This window comes from Balaenoptera borealis, assembly GCF_965194805.1.
Source record: "Balaenoptera borealis genome assembly, chromosome: 2".
NCBI classification, from domain to species: Eukaryota; Metazoa; Chordata; class Mammalia; order Artiodactyla; family Balaenopteridae; genus Balaenoptera; species Balaenoptera borealis.
Window position 1 is genome coordinate 113,864,889 of NC_138867.1, and position 20,812 is coordinate 113,885,700.

At 38.5% G+C, this 20,812-nt stretch overlaps 2 protein-coding genes across 5 annotated transcripts in view; one reads left to right on the forward strand and one right to left on the reverse strand.

The window, feature by feature from the left end:
* SAR1B (secretion associated Ras related GTPase 1B) overlaps nucleotides 1-15,060 on the reverse strand; it is a 31,765-nt gene extending 16,705 nt beyond the window's left edge. Inside the window, exons 1-4 of one of the 4 annotated variants that reach the window (XM_082379007.1) lie at nucleotides 14,909-15,030; nucleotides 5,550-5,665; nucleotides 4,894-4,969; nucleotides 852-971 (exon numbers count right to left, since the gene is read on the reverse strand). In XM_082379007.1, the coding sequence (XP_082235133.1) occupies nucleotides 852-971; nucleotides 4,894-4,951 (178 nt within the window). In that variant the 5' untranslated portion in view covers nucleotides 4,952-4,969; nucleotides 5,550-5,665; nucleotides 14,909-15,030. Of the gene's footprint in view, nucleotides 1-851; nucleotides 972-4,893; nucleotides 4,970-5,549; nucleotides 5,666-14,677; nucleotides 14,874-14,908 lie in introns of those variants that run through there. The other 3 variants (XM_082379008.1, XM_082379006.1, XM_082379009.1) reach the window with 3 other exon arrangements.
* The window catches only part of SEC24A (SEC24 homolog A, COPII coat complex component), a 104,321-nt gene that overhangs the window by 21,138 nt on the left and 62,371 nt on the right, over nucleotides 1-20,812 (forward strand). The window contains exon 4 of the mRNA XM_082378904.1: nucleotides 12,062-12,141. The gene's annotated coding sequence lies outside the window, so the exon portion shown is untranslated. The remainder of the gene's footprint in view (nucleotides 1-12,061; nucleotides 12,142-20,812) is intronic.

A 20,812-nucleotide genomic window follows, 5' to 3' on the forward strand; every position in this document is an offset into this window, starting at 1 on the left:
TAGACTTCCGTTTCTAATAATTTTATCACTTTAACATTAACTTTACTTTCTCAAACAGTACCTATTACACAATCTTATATACAGGATGATATGTATTAAGTGATTTATAGAATCATTATTAATGTCTTTCAGGTAGTCTTTCTAAAAGGAAGCACAGTAAATTATTTTTTAATTATTTTAAAATTTTCTAGGGAATTCCCTGGTGGTCCAGTGGTTACAACTCGGCGCTTTCACTGCCGTGGGCCCAGATTCAGTCCCTGGTTGGGGAACTAAGTTCCTGCAAGTCGTGGGGTGTGCTCAAAAAGAACACCAAAAACCAAAAAACAAAAACTTTGTATAAGTGTATGAATACATGCCCTGTTTTTTGGAATAATTCTATGGTCTTTATATTAGAAATAGTTCAGGTTGTTAGGACTAGAAAAATAACTGGTTAATAAGTTGAGAGCTACCAGCAAAGTATAAGACTATAATCTGTCCATTGAATAATGATTAAAATAGTACAGTTCTAAAATTTGAAAGAAATTTAGGTTATGTAACAAGCTAATGGTGACTATTTATAACCTAAGCAATATGTTGTTGAATATCATATCATAATCCCTGAGACAATAACTTTTTAATTCCTCTAGCTGGACAATGGTATACTAACTGATAAGAAGATATGAGTATTATTTCAAGATCTAAATATACTCCCTAGAGTTGGGTCACTTATTATTTACTATACTATTTTAAGAACAGGTGAAATGACCTGATCATAATTTATCCACCAAAAAAACAAACAAAACCTTTTGGTTAGGGCCTATGAATTGGTATCACTTGATCAAGTAATATATTGTATGGGAGAATATACTTACTGGGATGTAACGTTGGGACATGTTGTCCAAGTCTATCATCTTTTAGCATGTGTAGCAATGTTGTTTTTCCCGCATTATCCAATCCAAGAAATACCAATTTACCAGTTTTCTTATATAATCCTGCAGAATAAGAGCTATGATTAGTCAAAGTGATATCTGACACAGACTACACAAATAAAATGACTTTAAATAAAAGTATAATATAATATTCACAATTTAGTTATTTAGATACTTTTCCTAATTACCCCAGATTTTTGATAAAGAAACACTTATTAACCTTTTGAACTTTTAAGATTTTATAAATTGGCCTGAAAAAGCTTGGATATCTAACCTATTTTTAGTTTTGAAGAGCTATTTTAAATCTATTATGATTTGGGAAGTCAAATCATTATAAAACTAAACTTTGCCCCGATCAATAAATGTGTGTGTGACCTAAACTTATCTTGCAATGCCAAAATGCCAATTCCCTTGACAATTTATCTTAAATCCTCTTTTATTTTATTTTCGTTTATCCCTTGATAAATATCTGTATCCTCTACTAGAGAAACACTCATAAAATACTTGACATCATGTATTTATAAAGCTAGACCAAAAGAAAAAGAGTATTTTTCCACAGATAAAAATAAATTAACCATTTTTGACAATAAAAATTACAGTGAGTTTTTTTCAGTAAAAAAGTTTAGTTCACTGTCAAATTTCCCTGAGAATAAAGTTAAACTATTCACATGATTGCATAACACTACGTAACAACAAAAATATCCAAGCACATAATTTTAAATATATCAATCAAGCATTGACAGATAAAGTGATAAACAGATAAAGACAGCATTGACCAATTTATAGTAGACTGGCATTTACTGCAAAATTCCATATTGAGCTATATATATATGTGTGTGTGTGTGTGTATGTGTGTATTTTAAAGACTTTTCTTAGAGCACTTTTAGGTTTACAACAAAACTGAAAGGAAGGTACAGAGATTTCCCATATACCTCTGTCCCCACACATACATAGCCTCCCCCAAGAGGACAAAAGTTTAATGACACATATTCAACAGTATACAGAGTATTTTCACCACCCTAAAAAGTCCTCTGTGCTCTGCCTATACATCCCATCCCACCCAAGGCCCAGCAACCACTGATCTTTTTATTGTCTCCATATTTTTGCCTCTTCTAGAATGTCATGTAGTTGGAATCACTCAGTATGTAGCCTTTTCAGATTGGTTTCTTTCACTCAGTAATATGCATTTTAGTTTCTTCCATGTATTTTCATGGCTTGATAGTCCGCTTCTTTTTAGTGCTGAATAATATTCCATTGTCTGGCTATACCATAGTTTATCCATTCACCCACTAGAGGACATCTTGGTTGCTTCCAAGTTTTGGCAGTTATGACTAAAGCTGCTACAAACACCTGTGTGCAGGTTTTCGGGTGGACGTAGGTTTTCAGGTGGACGTAAGTTTTCAACTCCTTTGGGTAAATACCAAGGAGCACAACTGCTGGATTGAATGGTAAGAGTATGTTTAGTTTTATAAGAAACCAACAAACTGTCTTCCGAAGTAGCTGTACCATTTTTCATTCCCACCAGCAATGAATGAGAGTTTCTGTTGTTTCAGATCCTCACCAGCATTTGGTGTTGTCAGCGTCTGGATTTGGGGCATTCTAATAGGTGTGTAGTGGTATTGAACTTCATTTTTCATGTCTTTAATTGTCTAACACCCATGGAATTACATGAGGACAGGGAATGCAGCAGCAGCTCAAAAAATACTTAATCAATAAATGAAATTTTTAAGACATTAGTCAATTACAGATTCAGGCCATCCATCTTCTAATAAGTTCATGCCAAAATTACATCTAGTTCTTTACCCACATTTAAGTTTAAGAAGTAAATTATTTAAGTCTTAATCTTTTGATCACATATTGACCAACAGTTCCAATCCTAAAGAGAAGACTGTTTTCCATATTTACTTGAGCTGGGATATTACATCTCTCCTTTAATTATAAATCTGACTAATAATCTCCTTAAACATTTCTATTTCTTAAAAGGTTTCTACATAGACTGTTTCTAACCAATGCACTCAATCTTACCACTCTTTCTTTTTTCTTAATATTTAATTTTATTTATTTTTGGCTGCGTTGGGTCTTTGTTACTGTGCACGGGCTTTCTCTATTTGCGGTGAGTGGGGGCTACTCTTCGTTGCGGTGCACGGGCTTCTCATTGCGGTGGCTTCTCTTGTTGGGAGCACTGGCTCTAGGCATGCGGGCTTCAGTAGTTGTGGCTCGCGGGCTCTAGAGCGCAGGCTCAGTAGTTGTGGCACATGGGCTTAGTTGCTCCACGGCACGTGAGATCCTCCCGGACCAGGGATCAAACCTATGTCCCCTGTATTGGCAGGCAGATTCCTATCCACTGCACCACCAGGGAAGTCCCTACCACCCTAACTTTTAAATAGTAAAAGTGTACAGGATAATATACTAAAAGGGAACAACTAGAGCATTTAATCTTTAAACTGAGTTGGACTAAATTCTTATTTTGTGGTAGGCACTGTTAAGCACCTGCATACATTATTTCACTTAATCCTCAACTCTGTGAAGTAGCATTATTATTCTCTTTTTTACAGAGGGGAAATGAAGACTCAGAGTTAACTTGCTCAAATGCTGAAGTCAGATCTGAGATTTGAACCTATGTCTGATCCCAAAGCTTTGGTTCATTTTCATTTCTCTATACTGCTTCCTAAAGTTAGCACTATTAACCTTCTTGTTCCTGATTGTGATGCAATCTATTTTGCCTTTTCAACATAATTCAGCATAGATTCATTGTTCTATAAACTGAGATATAGATTCCAACATGTTATAACCCAAAGCCCCAGCAAAATAAAGTTTAAAAGCCTCTATTTCTGACCCAGTTCTTGCAAATATGTGACAAAATATTTCAGTCTGATAAAAAGATTTAAGAATTCTCTTGGAGGTAGTATAGAGAGATCTGACATTTGACCTGTAGTAGAGCAACAGTATAAAATAATGTGAGGAATTATATTTTTTAAAAGAAAAAAAAAACACTCTGGGTTTTAAAAAATTTGCAATTAAGGAAGGTTCAACTAAGAAATAAAAATACAGTGACAAAATTTGATCTTACATTTTTATCCTTTTAATATATAGTAGTCAAACAAAATTCATATTTCCCAATCAAAATTTATTTCCTCAGTCAAGATTATGTTTGTGGAGAAAGAAATATTTATATAGGAGATATCATTCCATAAGTATGGTTGTGGCCAGTTTAGAACTATGTTGACCACTCTGTAATTACATGAAATGCTTCTCTTTCTGCCAGTTTACAAGATGATGGTTATAAGGAGACTAAACTTAGGACAAAATTTGAAAATAGGAGACTAGAAATATTTTCATTACTTTTTACAATAATAAAATTGTGTATATCCCAACATAAAAGTTAATCAGAAGCCTGTTTCAGGGAAAAAAAAAAAAAAGCCTGTTTCACCGAAAAATGTGACAAGTCAAGGGTGTCAATAAAAGAATGGGAAGCAAAGATTTTTCCTATCTTTAAAATCTATAAAGAGAGGAAAATCACTAGTCAGAATTGCTGGGTAAACAAGACTCATTTAGTAGGTTATAAAATGCCATTTATAATATATGAGGTACTTTATGGAACATGCATTTTTATAATAATAATAAAAAAAGAAACAATGCATTGGATTCCTGTGAGGATTACATGAGGTAAAGCATGTAAAGCTCTTGTGCAAACTGGCTAATAAATGGTAGCTATTCCTGTTAACAATATGCTTATCAACAACCTTAAAAGATAGGAATTATTATTATTTTACAGATAAGGAAATTAAGGCTAAAGTGGAGAAAACAGTTTGTCTAAGATTACTTTGGAACAGGTAGAATGAGTAATTGAACATGTTTGTATGATTCCAGAGCCCACATTTGTAACTACTGGGTTACATACAAAGAGGCTCTGGGCAAATAAAAGATACTTTTATATAAGTAGGATTAAATGGGATAACAAAAGAGAACAAAGGGCCAACATTACCTAAAAACTGTAGCACACTGCTGAAACCACTGTAAATCCAGTCAAATATGAAGGACATAGCCAAATCTTATAGGGTCTGGAAAAAAAAGTGTTTTGAATTTAGTAGTCAACATTAAACACCAACAACATTAAACATCAACTGTGAGTAAATAATCCTACAACCTTACTACAAAGAATTAAACACTCTTTTCCATGCCAGTCTAACCTGATCTATACTGATGAATAAAAAACAAAATGTCATTAAAATACCAAGTAGAGACCATTCTTTGCCCCTCAAAGTAGCAAACATGAAAAAATTATAACAGTCAAGACTAGAAAAAATGTGGTAAAAGAAGCATTATTAGTGGCAGTATAAATTGGTACAAATCTTTTTCAAAACCAATTTGACAATAATGTATCTGTTGATACCATTTGACCCAAGAATTCTACTTTTAGAAATTGTCCTAAATATGGAAAAGCTTATGTATAAAGATGTTTATCAAAGTGTTCCATAAGAAAATTTTTAGAAATAATCTATGTTCAATAGTAAATTAAATATAGTATCTATGGCATATGAAATATTTACCAAAACCTCGGAGTAGGGGACAGGAGAGAAGGGAGAAAAGAGGAGAAGAAAGGAAATTGATCATGAAATAAGTTTCCGAGTCTGATTTTACCGATGTGGAGTAAAAACCCTTTTTCTTTTTCTTTTGTTCTTTTGTAGCAGTTGGTACCAGATAGTAAATTTCTGGGTTTGTTATCTTTCTGCATTTTTCAAATTTTAATCATGTTACTAAATGTAAAAAAAAAAAAAAAAAAAAAAGATTAAATCACAGTAGAAAATACAGAGCATAGTTCAATTCATCATTTACTTGACATGTACTTGATAAACTAATATAGCTAATATGGAAAATAAGAGAAAAAAAGCCTCTTTAGAAAAAAAAATCACTTATACAAAAATATGCTTTCAGATCAACAAAGTTCATTTTCTAGAGCTGAACAAAAAAACCCAGGCCCAAAACTTGGGCCAAGTCCAAAAAGTTTGAAGGGTTGTGCTATGTTTGATATTCTTCAGACTAAGTATGACACACAATACTGCTTTCTATAACTGCCTCTCCCTCCAGTGGGCTGCCAAGCTGGACACAGATGGGCCCACCAAACTCAATATTCCTAGAGGGTAAGATGTTGAGAGCACATCACCTTGAGAGTCAGAAACAGAGAAAAGAGACAGCCTACCTCCAGTCTGTACAAGGCCTAGCAGTGTTTACTAGGAAATCCCCTGGATCCTGGCAATAGATTCTCCCCTCTTCTATTAACTTCTTACTTGAATTAGCATAAGCAGAATTTTGTTCTTGCAATCAGTTGATTCCTGATTAAGACAGAGTGGCTGGCAAACTATGAATAGTTTCATTTGTCAGTATCACAAGAATGAGAACTACAACAGCAACATAAATATATAAGAATCTATTATCTTAGAAGTTCTCATTTTACTCAAGTTGAAAATTATACCTCCTTCTACTATTATCATTTTAGGTCATGCAGGAATTGAAACTTAAAGTCAGAGAAAATATATACAGGTGGCTTGTCTTTTCTGAAGATTCTGAGGTATATGCTTTTCAAAGGGAATCATAATAATTTTCACTGTGGAGAATCAAATGAAGTAGTGGTGTGTTGAGATATTTTATTTAATTTAAAATACATTTACCTAGTTCATATTACATCCAAAGTCCTGAGCTAGACATCATGGGGAATACAAATATTGATGACAAACATGGCTCTTTCTCTCAAAAAGATTATAGAGTGATAAATTAGCTACACAAATGCAATTAAACTGAAAAATGTTAAAACTGAATAGGATATTATCTAAAATGGTCACAACTCACCCTATAGAGTTTCAAGACTTATTCAAACACAAGGGGAAAAAAATGCCCATACTGTAAATCCTAAGCTACTAGGGGAGTAATGATCATAAGAGCATAAAAACAAAATAATAAAAATAAATAACAGAGATATGAGGTATTTATGTGCATACCAACAGAAAGAGGTATGGTATGCTCACAAATACACTTTATATTTTGTATGAAAAAAGAAAACCAGTCCTGCTTGTCTCTACATCCGAAGTCCTATTTCTATAGTTCTATGGTGACACCAGGGTACAGCTAAGGAAAGGTTTCTTAGATGGTGTTTAGCCTGAATGGGTACAGCAAAAAGTTGGGAATTGTTAGATAATATGACTGGGGTTAGGGGACTGCAAACTGAGAGTAAAAAATCAACGGTGCTAATTAGTGATGCAGAAGCCAGATTGATAAAAAAATCTGAGACTAAATTTAGACATTAGGTCTTCATGCCTGCTACTTTTAATATATGGACATAAGAAATGATGCTGAATCCGCCTTTTAATTTAATAAAACAAAGCAAAACAAACAAACAAAAAATATCAGCTACCATTTATTGAACCCCTACGAGCATTATGGTCTAGAGGTTAAGAGCAGGAGCTCTGGTGCTAGGACTTTACTATCTACTTTAGGTAAGTTACTTCACTTTCCTCATCTGTAAAATGGGGATAACAATATTACCTGAGATGGTTATTATGAAGATTAATTACTACACGCAAAGCATTTAGTATTTCGCATGGAGGAAGCATTTAATTTTAGCTGCTGTTATTATTATTTCTTCTACTACATGGCCCACAGTACTAGACACTTTACAGATATCACCACTAAATACCCCAACAACCTTTCAGAGTACATATATTATTGTTCACATTTTACAGAAGGAGCTGAGGTTACAGTAAGTGAAACTCAACTATCAGTGATAGGCACAACTAAGTTTCAAACATGAGTCGAACTTCCACGTCCATCCCCTTTCCCTTACATTGCATTGGCTCTCTAAAGCTTTATAACAATAGTTTTAAAGGTTTAAATTTACTTAAGTCATTACATACCATTTTTAAATAACTCCAGCTCATGACTCTGACATGCAATTCCTTCCTCTCCCACACATCCCACACCCAGTCATTTCTTAGTTCTATCAATTTCTGCACTGAAGTCTCAAGCCTTCTTTGATTCTCACAGGAGCCACCTAGTCAAGAGCCTTATTGTCACTTTCCAAAACTACCGTCTTAACATCAAAATGTGTTTCTACCCATCTGTACATGCCCTCCAGAGTAGCTTCCCCAAAATGTCATCTTGGACTTGTTGCATAGTCAGGGTGACTATAACTCCCAGTTTGCTGGGGACAGTCTCAGCAAAGTTATTTCAGTGTAATTATTAACAGTGCTTCCTCTCACTCTCAAAAGGGTCCTGATTTAGGTTAAATTTTATGGCCACTCTATGCTTGTGGATGCAGAGCCACTGGAGGTTTGTGAGCTGAGAAATGATACAATCAAACTCCTAGGCCAGTATTCCACATTCCACTCTTAGCTACCTTTCCAAGTTTAATACATATTACTTCCCTACTTGTAGCTTTCCCCAGGCCAAAGTAAACTGCCTGCCATTCACCACTGGTGACCTGGACTTTACTACCTTAAAACCTCTGCTCATTATCCTTCCCAGCATCAGAATATTCTCCCACTATCTCTGCCTAAAGTCTCCTTGCCTCCAGCACCAGCCAAATGCTATGAAAGAAATTAATTCTCACTTGAGGGACAGATATAGGTGGAAGAACCAAAAGAACCCAGGAAGGGTAAAAGAACTAGAAGAGAGAGGCAAGGAAAGAAGTTAGCCACATTAAATGCAGAGATGTCACAGCTAGCTTTGGTGACAAGGAGACAACAGTTGACAGCATGAGTAGCCTGCAGTGGAGTGGTAGTACAGGAGAGCCTATGTCTGGTACTTAAAGCACAGCAGAGCTGTGTGACCTTGAACAAGTTAAAATCTCTCAGGGTGTTTTAAGAGCAAATGAGATACAATGCACAAAGTAAGTATCAATATTTAAAATCTGGCTTCTGTCATTATTGAGAAGAGAATGGGACAGGACGTTAACAGGTGGATGGAGGCAGTGAGGAAATTCTTCTTTCAAAAAGTTTGAAATGGGATGAGGGAAATGAGATTTTCTTCTTAAGGAAGGGTGAGGCTTGAGAATGTTGATAAATTTAAAGGAAGGAGCTAGTGGCAAGGAAGAGGTTAAAGATGAGAAAGAGAAGGAGTTAACCAAAAGGGTCAAAGGCTCAAGAGGAGCCTGGGCAGAGAGCACACTCTTTCTCTAAGATGAGAAGGAAGGAACCCAGGAAAGATGAAGAAGGGGTGTAACTACTGAGCCCGCGAGCCACAACTACTGAAGCCCGCATGCCTAGATCCCGTGCTCCGCAACAAGAGAAGCCACCGCAATGAGAAGCCTGCACACCGCAACAAAGAGCAGCCCCCGCTCGCCTCAACTAGAGAAAGCCTGCACAGCAACGAAGACCCAACACAGCCAAAAATAAATTAAATTAAATTAAATAAAAAAAAAAAAAAGAATAGCTATTGTGGGGAAAAGATCAAGTTAAAAGATTGCTAAAAAGAGCCAGGGACTTCCCTGGTGGCGCAGTGGTTAAGAATCCGCCTGCCAATGCAGGAGACGTGGGTTCGAGCCCTGGTCTGGGAAGATCCCACATGCCGCAGAGCAACTAAGTCCGTGCGCCACAGCTACTGAGCCTGCGCTCTAGAGCCTATGAGCCACAACTACTGAGCCCACATGCCACAACTACTGAAGCCTGCGTGCCTAGAACCCGTGCTCCGCAACAAGAGAAGCCACCGCAATGAGAAGCCTGCCTGCGCACCACAACGAAGAGTAGCCCGTAGCCCCCGCTCACCGCAACTAGAGAAAGCCCGCGCACAGCAACAAAGACCCAACGCAGCCAAAAATAAATAAATAAAAAATAAATTAATTAAAAAAAAAAAAGCCAGTTGCTAGGGTTGAAAAACATTCACAGCAGTACCAACCTGTACTGATTTCTATACCCCACCCCCCCCACCCCCCAAGCAATGCTCAGCTTTAGAGAACAAGGAGCAAATGGGGTTTAGGGACTTCCAGAACAGCAAATGAAAAAAAGACAGGGGAGCAGAAATTTGACAGTACTAGCGACAGAGACTGAAGTAATCTGATCAGAAGTTCAGGCTGAGTGGATAAGGTATAAACGCAGATAGCACATGGAATGGGGTGGGGATCAAAGGCAGGCTCCTCACAGAACAGAAATGGAAGAATAGGGGAAGAGTCTTTAGCTAAATAGCAGGTGTAGATGTAGTAAAAGGGTGCGAGAAGTGAAAGGTGGGTCAGAATTGTGCCTGAACAGTGGAGGAAAATGTGGGGTTCAGAATTCAAGAAAGGATTGGGTCTGGGTGGTGGCCAGCTCCAAGGCCTGGCTCTGGCATGGGCAGCTGAAGAGAATTAGAGGTGAAGGATTCGGGAAGCTGGGCTATTCCACACTGACGGGCAGTGGAATCATCTAGAAGATTGGAGGGCAGGGTTTTAGAAAGCAAGACTGTGAATCAAGTGGCAAAATCCTTACTGAAGATGACTGTTGGTAGGTGAGAGCCACGAGGACTCAGGGAGGGTAGAATGGGTAAGCCATGCAGGTAAATGGATTTTTTGCATAAGGATGGTACCAATTTACTTTTGTATAATTTGTCCCAAGATAACTACTCTAATAACATATATGGGGAAACTATTCTTTAGAAATTAATGAGATATTTACATTTCTATAAAGTCATGGTTTCTGAGATCCTTAAACAGAAACTCCTTAAGCTAGGAGTCATTAGTCATTTTAAAGTAGAGGGAGTGAAGTAAGTCAGAAAGAGAAAAACAAATACCGTACGCTAACACATATACATGGAATCTAAAAAAAAAATAAAAAGAAAAAGTTCTGATGAACCTAGGGGCAGGACAGGAATAAAGACGCCAACATAGAGAATGGACTTGAGGATGGTGCAGGGGGCGGAGTAAGCTGGGACAAAGTGAGAGAGTGGCATGGACATATATACACTACCAAATGTAAAATAGATAGCTAGTGGGAAGCAGCTGCATAGCACAGGGAGATCAGCTTGGTGCTTTGTGTCCACCTAGAGGGGTGGGATAGGGAGGGTGGGAGGGAGACGCAAGAGGGAGAGGATATGGGGATATATGTATATGTATAGCTGATTCACTTTGTTATACAGCAGAGACTAACACACCATTGTAAAGCAATTATACTCCAATAAAGATGTTAAAAAAAATAAAATAAAGTAGAGGTAAAAATGCCAACTAAGAATAAAAGTTACTTAGCCACAAACAGATACCTGAGCCCTGAGAACAGGTTACACAACACCATGAACACACTATTAAGACATGTGAAAAGCAAAGGTCAAGAACAAGGAAACATATACACGTCAGCAGATTTATTTATTGCATGAACAGCAAACAGGAAAAGTCGCTAAGCAGATTAGAAAAGTGATCTACTCAAGTAACATGAAAATCAGTGCAAAGGGTGTAATGGAACAGAAATTCTCAAATTACAAATAACTTCTGAAAGCCTTGCCTCATTAAACTCATAAGGACAATTCCATTTATATGAGATGTCCAGAATAGAACAGAATCTATTTAGAATAGATAGAATAGAATAGAATAGAATCTATTTAGAGTAAATAGGTTAGTGGTTTTCAGACTGGGGGGAAGGTGAAATGGGGAGTGGCTGCTAATAAGTACTGGGTTTCTTTTGGGGGTGATGAAAATGTTCTGAAGTTACTGGTTATGGTTGCACAACATGATGAACTAAAAAAACACTGAATTGTACACTTATAAAGGTAAGAAGTGTATGTACAAGTACCCTTTATGGTATGTACTCTCTCTCTCAATAAGGTTATTATTAAAAAACAAAGAAAATTAAATGTTGAAAATTTACATGGACTTTTAATATTTATAACTAATACAAGTAATTCAGCAAAATCATTTAGGTATGAACTTTTAAAAAATATACATAAGGAAAAAAAATACACATAAGATGACAAGATATAAATACTCCAAAAAGTAGTGCTGGTAGAAAATAAAAACTATTAATATTCTAAGGAGGTAAATCCTATTCAGAATAGAATTCTAGAATCAATACATTAATAACTTTGGGAAGCAAAGCATGGTAGAGCTGTGGTAAAATGGATGGAGTGCCTGTCCTAGAATTTAAAAAATCTAAACTGAATGCATCTTTTTTTTTTTTTTTTTTTTTGGCCACACCATGCAGCAAGGGGAACTTCCCCCACCAGGGATGAAACCTGTGCCCCCTGCAGTGGAAGCTCAGAGTCTTAACCACTGGACCACCAGGTAAGTCCTGAATGTGCATCTTTCGAAATACCATAATTTCATTCTGCGAAAGCCAATCTTTCTGAGTGCCAGTTTGCTTCTCCATATAAGGGAAATACCACCTGCCTCACAGAATGTTAAGAATGATTAACTATGATAATGTACATGAAAACACTTTGAATACTACCCCATATAAGGTGGTATTAATTCACTCAAACTAAATTAGTTAAAATTCAAAGCACAAAACTTTTAAATGCCAATTTTCAAGTTAACTTCAATATTAACAACTATTAATATGAAAAAGTATTTTTTCATAATGTTCTGATTTTACTTCAAATATTAATAGCACCATCACTGTCACCAGAAAAGGCATTAGAAGAGTTTCCTTCAAATCCAGGTAAGGAAATTTCACTAGGAGAGATTAATCACAATTTTCTACACAATTTTGTCAGGCTTATGATTAAAATATGTACAAATTCCATAAGATCAGTATACTATCTGTAAACTAATTTAGGAACTATACATACCTCTCTCTCAGATTCAAACAGTACTAGAAATACAAAGGCCAAACTCTGCTTGACCATGTTTTGTAGAATTTCAGCAAGGCCCTATGCCTTTCAGTCGTCCCTTGATGTCCTAGAGGATTGGTTCCAGGCCCCTACACCCCATCCTCAAGTCCCTTATATAAAATGTCATAGTATTTACATATAATCCACGCACATCCTCTAGTATACTTTAAATGATCTCTCAATTACTTATAATATCTAATACAATGTAAATAATAAGCGAATAGTTGTAAATACAATGTAAACGCCATGTAAATAGTCGCCAGCACTTGGCAAATTCAAGTTTTGCTTTTTCAAACTTTCTGAAATTTTTTCCCCCAAATATTTTCCATCCGTGGTTGAATCCTTAGAGTGGAACCCGTGGATACGGAGGGCCAACTCTGCTAAAAGTATGGACAGTGACAACGTTGAATGTTTTAAGACAATGTTACTTTATAAATACTCACCCCTAAAATTGTTAAATTTTCTTTTTACAACCTTTATTGAAACAGTGATGCAAATAAAAAAAAAACTCTAGAAAACATTTTAGGATTGAATGTATAGCAATTATAATAATGGAACTAAAAACTAAACCTTTTAGTTCGTGTAATGAACAAAAAGTACATAATCAATTTTCCTTTAAGGGAAAGTGATGCTCGATTGAAATAAGGTTAAATCTATGACAAATATAAATAGGATTTTTTAAGAGGAAAGGAAAAAAACTCTATATTAAAAAAAGTTGTGCACCTGAGTACTGAACTTGCCTATAATGAATTAAGAAAAAAAAAAAACAACTGACATAAGCAATGACAAGTTCAATCATTAAAATACTTTTAACTCAAATTGTTCTAAAAGCTATATACAAGGAAGAGAAACTTTTCAATACCATGATTTGAAAATTATTTGCTTAGTAATATTTTGCAGAAAAATAATTTGAGTTTCAGCCAAGTGTACTTAAAGAAGAGGGTGGAGAAATAATGAATCATTACTACAGAATTCTGATTTATAAGCTTCAAATGATGTGGCAGTGATTTTCATTTCTGATAGCCTACTCTTTGGTGTCAATTCTTGCTTGAAGTGCAAGGCAAAGGAGGGTTAAAATGTACCCTATTTAAACTGCTAATCTGCATAATTAATGACAATGCTTCTTTAATATTTCTAAAATGAAGGCAACACCGTCCTCTTCTGCAAACTCAGAAAACACCAATGAACTATCCTAAAGTTTTTAAAGTTCAAAATATTTTGGTGACGAACGCAAGCCCACTAAAACAACGTTTGATATACACATTGCTTTGAAATGTCAGCACCACTAATTATTGATAAAATGTAAACCTTCCTGTATTCCTCATGTGTAAAATAGAGATGATACTACTACTTCCTCACTGGATTGCTGTGTGCATAGCTAGCGCCTTACACATAGTAGAAAACAAATGTTCCTTTTCTTCTTTCATTTGCTTCATTTAGACTTACTCTAATTCGTATTCTAACACTCAACACTGAACACAGGACATTCTTCAGTGTGAGACACAGTGGTAGTATAGAACTTGATATATCAATAAAAACGTGCAACTAATATTATGTTTAGTTTTTCAAATTAAAAGGATTTCTTCACCTCATTTTGCCCCATGTACCTAACACCTTAAATTCCTGACGAGTTCGGTTTTTTTGGTCAACAATGTCAGAGTTTTAGCTGTTGTCAGAATCAATTTCTATCTTGTTGGAAACTCTTGAAATAATCCCTAAATCATTGCAGTTTTCCCCCAACAGTGTATCTTTTTCCCAGTCAACTGGGACTTGGGCTATGGGAAGACGTTAACCACTAGTGGGAAAGGAAGTTCGATTTGTCCCCACACTAAGTGGGAGAGCTGAGAACAACACGCCGCGTCACAGCCTCTTGAGCTGTCAATGATCCCCGCCGCCTTCACCTTACTCGGTGAGGAAACTGAGGCCGAGGGGAAGGAAGGGCTTGCCTGCAGTTTAGAGTCATCTCGTTCATTCCTGAAATAACCCACCGTTTGACAGCAGCGGTGTCCTATCCGGATGACCGTCAGAGAGGCCCCGCGAAGCACGAAAGGAGCCCGTCCTCTTTCCCGCCGCCAGATTCCAGGGCAGAAAACAGGAGCCCCTTCCTCGCCCGGCTACAGGCAGGGGCATTGGGTGGGCCCAGGCCCGAAAGGCGCTCCTTCCCCGGGGCCCACAGCTGCCGCCCGCCGGTTCTCCGGGCAGGAGAGGCCGCCACTTACCTGCGATTGGAGAGAACACAATTCCTTGCTTGGCGTCGGCCCTACTCACTCCGACACCGAACTGCAAAGCGCGATGGCTGCCGCTGCCCTAGTCCGCGCTAGCTCCTTCCGGGCCGGTGGGTGCTTCTCTCCCGAAGGTTCGCAGGACAGCAGCGCCGCGCGCCTCCAGTTCCGCCTCCTGGCGGTTCCGCGGCCAGTCCTACCGCTGAATGCTCCCAGAGCTGGGGCCTGCTCCCCATACACGCCTGAAGGGGTTGCAGGGGCTGAGGGCCTAGGCAGGGAAGGTAACACCGGTTCTTAGCTTGGGGAGATTATACGTGACATGCTTTCCTGAAAAAATACATTTTCAAAGTGCACCTGTTTCTTGAGTTCAAGTAATTTACAAAATGTAACTATGAGCTTTAAACAAGACTGTCTTGACCCCAGCCGTTCTTTGCTCATGGATGTTACTTTTCTTAAATGTATTCAAATGGGAATACTTGGGTGCCTTGAATGAAAGTGTGATGATAGTGCTTCCAAGATTGCTCTTAAGCCTAGGATTCTAGGTGATGTGGACAGAACAAGGAGGTGTTTGGGGACTGAAGCGGAGTTATTTGATAGATTCCCAACAAAGCCTGTAACCAGCTCAGCTGGATCTCCCCCTCTTTCGTTCCAGACTCAGGAAATGCCTTACCCCATTGGTCCTCCCTTCGCACTTGTTATTCTTTCTGCCAGAACTGCTTCCCCAAATCTCTCCTCTCCACCCAGGTAACTCCTATACACTCTTCAGGTCTCAGCACAGATAGCTCTCTCATCAAAGCCTCCCTCTCAGACTTGGTTAAGCCCTCTATTTCAGGTTTCCCCAGCAACTGTACAATTTACCTTATCATTGAAGTTATCTTGCTTATAATTTTACAGTTAAATATGTATGATTATTTATCTACAGCCTCCCCCAACAGGCATTCTAGAAACTTCCTTAGGTCAAGAACCATATCTGCCTTTCCCCTCTTAAACCGTTTTCAGTGCTTGGCATACAATAGGTGCTTAATACATATGAGCAAGTGATTCATTCATAATATGAAGGACTCCTAGCTACATTTTTGTCCTCAAGGGGTTAAAGAATTTCCCTGGAGTCCATTGGTCTGAGCTGGAGGAGCCTGCTGTTCCAGTCTGGGTTCACCTCTATTCTCCTTTCCACTCACCTAGTCTTAAATTCAGTTTGGTTTAATAAATACTTTTAAGTAGCTTGAGGCACTTCACCAGGCTCCTCAAGAGTACTCCACAGCTCTTTTCCTGGATTGCCTTTCTTTCCTGATATCCCTGGCATTTTAGTGAGCCTTTAGATAGAAATCTAAATTATGATTCCTGCTGACTTCAGCAACAGATTGTAAATCCTCTAGGAATGGGGGAATGACAATAAGCAAGACAGTCTCTTTCCTCCAGGGCCTTTCGGTTTGGCAGGGAGATGTGTTTGTTCACAACTAACTATAAAAGAAGGTAGGAGGAGAGAAAGGATAGCAAAGTACAAACTTATGGTAGGGGTGAGGAGGTGGAGAGGCAGGAGATATCAGTGTTTGAGGAGAGTCTAAAGGATACATAAGATATTTACCCCCAATCTTTTTGAAGATTGTTATTGTTATAAAAGTAATACTTAGTCATGGTTAAAAAGTTTGGAAAATCCAGAAAAACATAATGGAAACAAAAATCACCCTCTGTCACACCTCACAGATATAACCAGTTTTATAAGATTATAATCATACTATGAACAGTTTTGTAAAACGTTTAAAATTAAAAACATTCCCATGTAATTAAGTATTCTTCTAAATCATGAATTTTAATGGCTGCATTTTTATTTATTTATTTATTTTTGGCTGTGTTGGGTCTTCATTGCTGTGCATGGGCTTTCTTTAGTTGAGGCGAGCGGGGGCTACTCTTCATAGTGGTGCACGGGCTTCTCATTGCGGTGGCTTCTCTTGTTGCGGAGCACGGGCTCTAGGCGCCCGGACTTCAATAGTTGTGGCTCGCAGGCTCCAGAACGCAGGCTCAGTAGTTGTGGCGCATGGGCCCAGTTGCTCCACAGCATGTGGGATCTTCCCGGACCAGGACTCAAACCCATGTCCCCTGCACTGGCAGGCAGATTCTTTTTATTATTTTTTTTTAATTTATTTATTTATCTATTTATGGCTGTGTTGGGTCTTCGTTTCTGTGCGAGGGCTTTCTCCAGTTGCGGCAAGCGGGGGCCACTCTTCCTCGCGGTGCGCGGGCCTCTCACTATCGCGGCCTCTCTTGTTGCGGAGCACAGGCTCAAGACGTGCAGGCTCAGTAATTGTGGCTCACGGGCCCAGCCGCTCTGCGGCATGTGGGATCTTCCCAGACCAGGGCTCGAACTCGTGTCCCCTGCATTGGCAGGCGAATTCTCAACCACTGTGCCACCAGGGAAGCCCTGGCAGGCAGATTCTTAACCACTGTGCCACCAGGAAAGCCCAATGGCTGCATTTTTAATAGAGTATAATAGTTAAGAGTACAACCCCCAGCTATAGACTATGGTTCTAACATTATTAGCCACTTGAAGTTTCAGTTCCTGTATATGTAATATGGGGATTAATATCCAGCAGGGATAATATATCATAATGAGAGAATAACATTCAGAAAGGAATAGAGATGGGAAAAGCATCAGGCAAGTATTATGGTTTGACTAAATAGCTTTCGACAGGACTACCAGGGACCTTGACTCCCAAACTGTAGAGCCTTTCGGAGGTTCTGAGCAGAACAGGAATATGGTCAGCCATATTTTTGAAAGTTTGCTCTGGCAGCAGTGCATGGGTTGTATTGGAACAGGTCAGGACTGAAAACTGAGATCAGTAATGAGACAGCTGCAATCACAGAGGTGAGAGGTAACGTGGGGCGGTGCTGGGTCAGTGGGAACAAAGAAATAGGGAGTCAGACATGACTGATTACATGTTGGTAGCAAAAGTAAAGGAAATACCAAAGTTCAAAGTTTTAACTTGGATTAGTGAGTCTACTTCTATCTCCACTACAACCACCTTACTGCAGGCCACCATCATCTGTGGCCTGGGTTACTGCAACAACTCTTCTTTCCCCACCAGTCAATTACCCTCACAGCTGTTGGACTGATTTTTTTTTTAATGGATTCATCTTAAGGCATGAATTAGATCAAATTACTCTGCTGTTTACAACTCTTCAATTGCTTCCCAAAGTCTGTAAACTCTTTACAATGCCTTATAAGGCTCTTGCTGCTCTGCCTCCTGTATTTCTCGAATTTCACCTTGTGCCATTCTGCCTTGTTCACCACAGCAAGCTCATTCCTGCCTCTGGGCTTTTGTAGGTGCTGTTCCCTTTGCCCAGTGTCCTTCTTCTCCCCATCTTCTCCCTTTGTATGGCTAGCTTCCTTGTCCTTTAGATCACAGCTTAAATGTTACCTCATGTCCTAACCCTCCTATCCAAATCAGATCCCTGCTTCCTATTCTCTATGTCACTACCAATACCTCAACAGCACTTATCAAATTCGAAATTTATAAAGATATATTTATTTACATTTTTATTGCATTTCCTCCACTGTAAACTCCACAGAAGGAAGAGATCCTATCTATCCTGTTCTGTTTTTGCTTGGTGCCTGACATATGGAAGGAATTTAATCAATATTTGTTGAATGAATGAATAAATCAATGAAAGAGCTGATGAGTAGAAAGTACGATGAAAAGATAGGTTTAAAGGGGAATTTATATCTCAGATCTCTGATACCGTGGTGCCAGAGTGTGTGTAGATGGGGCAGGGACAGAGCGATATCTTCAGAGTTAGAAAAGGAAAAAGAGTTGGCATTTGATATTGTACCTCCAGTGCTACTCAGGGGAGATAGGGTCTGACCAGAGGCTAACACTATTTCAACTACACTACCAGGTCAGTATCAGATGGGACACAATGCAGCGTAATAGGTAAGAATAAAAGAATTAGAGAACAACATAGTTTAGAAACAAGTGCTAGTGGTGTGGTTTGGGCTACAGTTGCAATATGAACGTAGTGAATTAGTGAGGCTCAAAATATTCAGAATAGAAGATTGGAAGAGATGACGCTTTAAATTTATCCATTCAAAAATGTTTATTGAATACCTGTCAAGTGTGAGGCCCCAAGCCAAGTGCTGAGAATACAGTGGTAAATAGGACACTGGCCCTGGTCTCTACTTTCTTACAGTCTAAATAAGGAGACAGACATGAAATCAAAACGATTACCCTGGGCTTCCCTGGTGGCGCAGTGGTTAAGAATCCGCCTGCCAATGGAGTGGACACGGGGTTTGAGCCCTGGTCCGGGAAGATCCCACATCCTGCAGAGCAACAAAGCCCATGCGCCACAACTACTGAGCCTGTGCTCTAGAGCCCGTCAGCCACAACTACTAAAGCCCGCGTGCCTAGAGCCCGTGCTCCGCAACGAGAAGCCACCGCAATGAGAAGCCCGCTCACTGCAACAAAGAGTAGACCCCACTTGCCGCAACTAGAGAAAGCCCACGCACAGCAACAAAGACCCAATGCAGCCAAACATAACTAAATAAATAAAATAAACTTATATATAAAAAAAAGTTACCTTAGAATTGTCACGATATGTATAGAATTTTATTCCACTGAAGAAAGATAAACATAAACACAAGTATATAACAATGATGAGAAGTGCTATGAAGAAAAAAAGCAGGGTAAGAGGGATAGAAAGTGAGCATGGAGGGTATGTTGTTGTATAGGGTGTTCAGAAAAGGCCTCGCCATAAGGTATCATTTGACTAAAGAAGGGGTGAGAGATTGAGCTAGATGTGTGTCTTGAGGAAGAGCATCCCGGGTAATGGAAATAAGTATTAATGCAGACTTGTGCTTGGGTAGCTAGAGAGATAGCAAGTGCTGAGTGAGAGGGAGTGTAGAAGATGATGAGGGGAGAGAAGTAGCAATGTCAAGTCATCTGAGGCCTTGTAGGCTATGAGTAGGACTTCGGATTTTACTCAGAATGAGATGAGAAAAGCCATGCAGAGAAACTTTAACTTGATGGAGCAGGCAAAGGGAGCAATTACAGGTTTAGGGGTATAGGAAAATAAAAATGGAGTCAGTACTTAGGCGCTCCATTCAGCATGAAGGATGGATGGGAGAGATTGAAACCAATAAGACCATCCCAATAGCTCAGGTGCAAGATGATGATAACTGACCAGAGTGGGCAGTGAGAACTACATAAAGATGAAAAGTTTTCAAAGAAAGCAATGGGATTTACTGGTTTGGTGTGGGGTGACTGTACTTGTAATGTACCTTCAGAGCTACTGACTTCAGATACAGACAGATGTCCTGTGAGAGGCAAATGAGGCCAGAGGAACTGTTCCTAAAGTGGAGCCACAAGAGTTTCAGAACAAACCTGCTGTTTGTAATTGAAACTAGTTCTTTGTTTGTTTGAAATAGAAATAGAAAAAAAAACTCCAAAACTAGAAGACCTAATATAATTTCCCTTACCCTGAAAAGTAAACAGGATTGATCCTGCTTATCAGCTGACAATTCAAGAGTCATGAGCAGGCAGGCAAAGTGGACTTAGGCTGGTGTGAGCCTAAGTCCACTTCTGCAAATCAGCAAATTTTATTAGGAATGCATCTCCCTCTTTTGGGTCTAAATAAGTAATCAAATTTAATGAAATATTCTTTGTATAGTGTTGTCTCCTTACTCAAACACTTTTGTGTCACTTATTTTGTTGTATATAATTTTCTTAAATAGGGTTGAAGGCTCTGAAAATAATGTGCAGAAAATGTGATTCATAGATAAAAATATGAAGGGGCATATGCAGTAGAAAGGTCCTGTTGTTCTGAAAATCAAGGATAAGAAAGTAGAATATATTACTGACATTAGCTTAGAAAAGTGTATGGTAGTGTAGGGTAGATATAAATAATTGA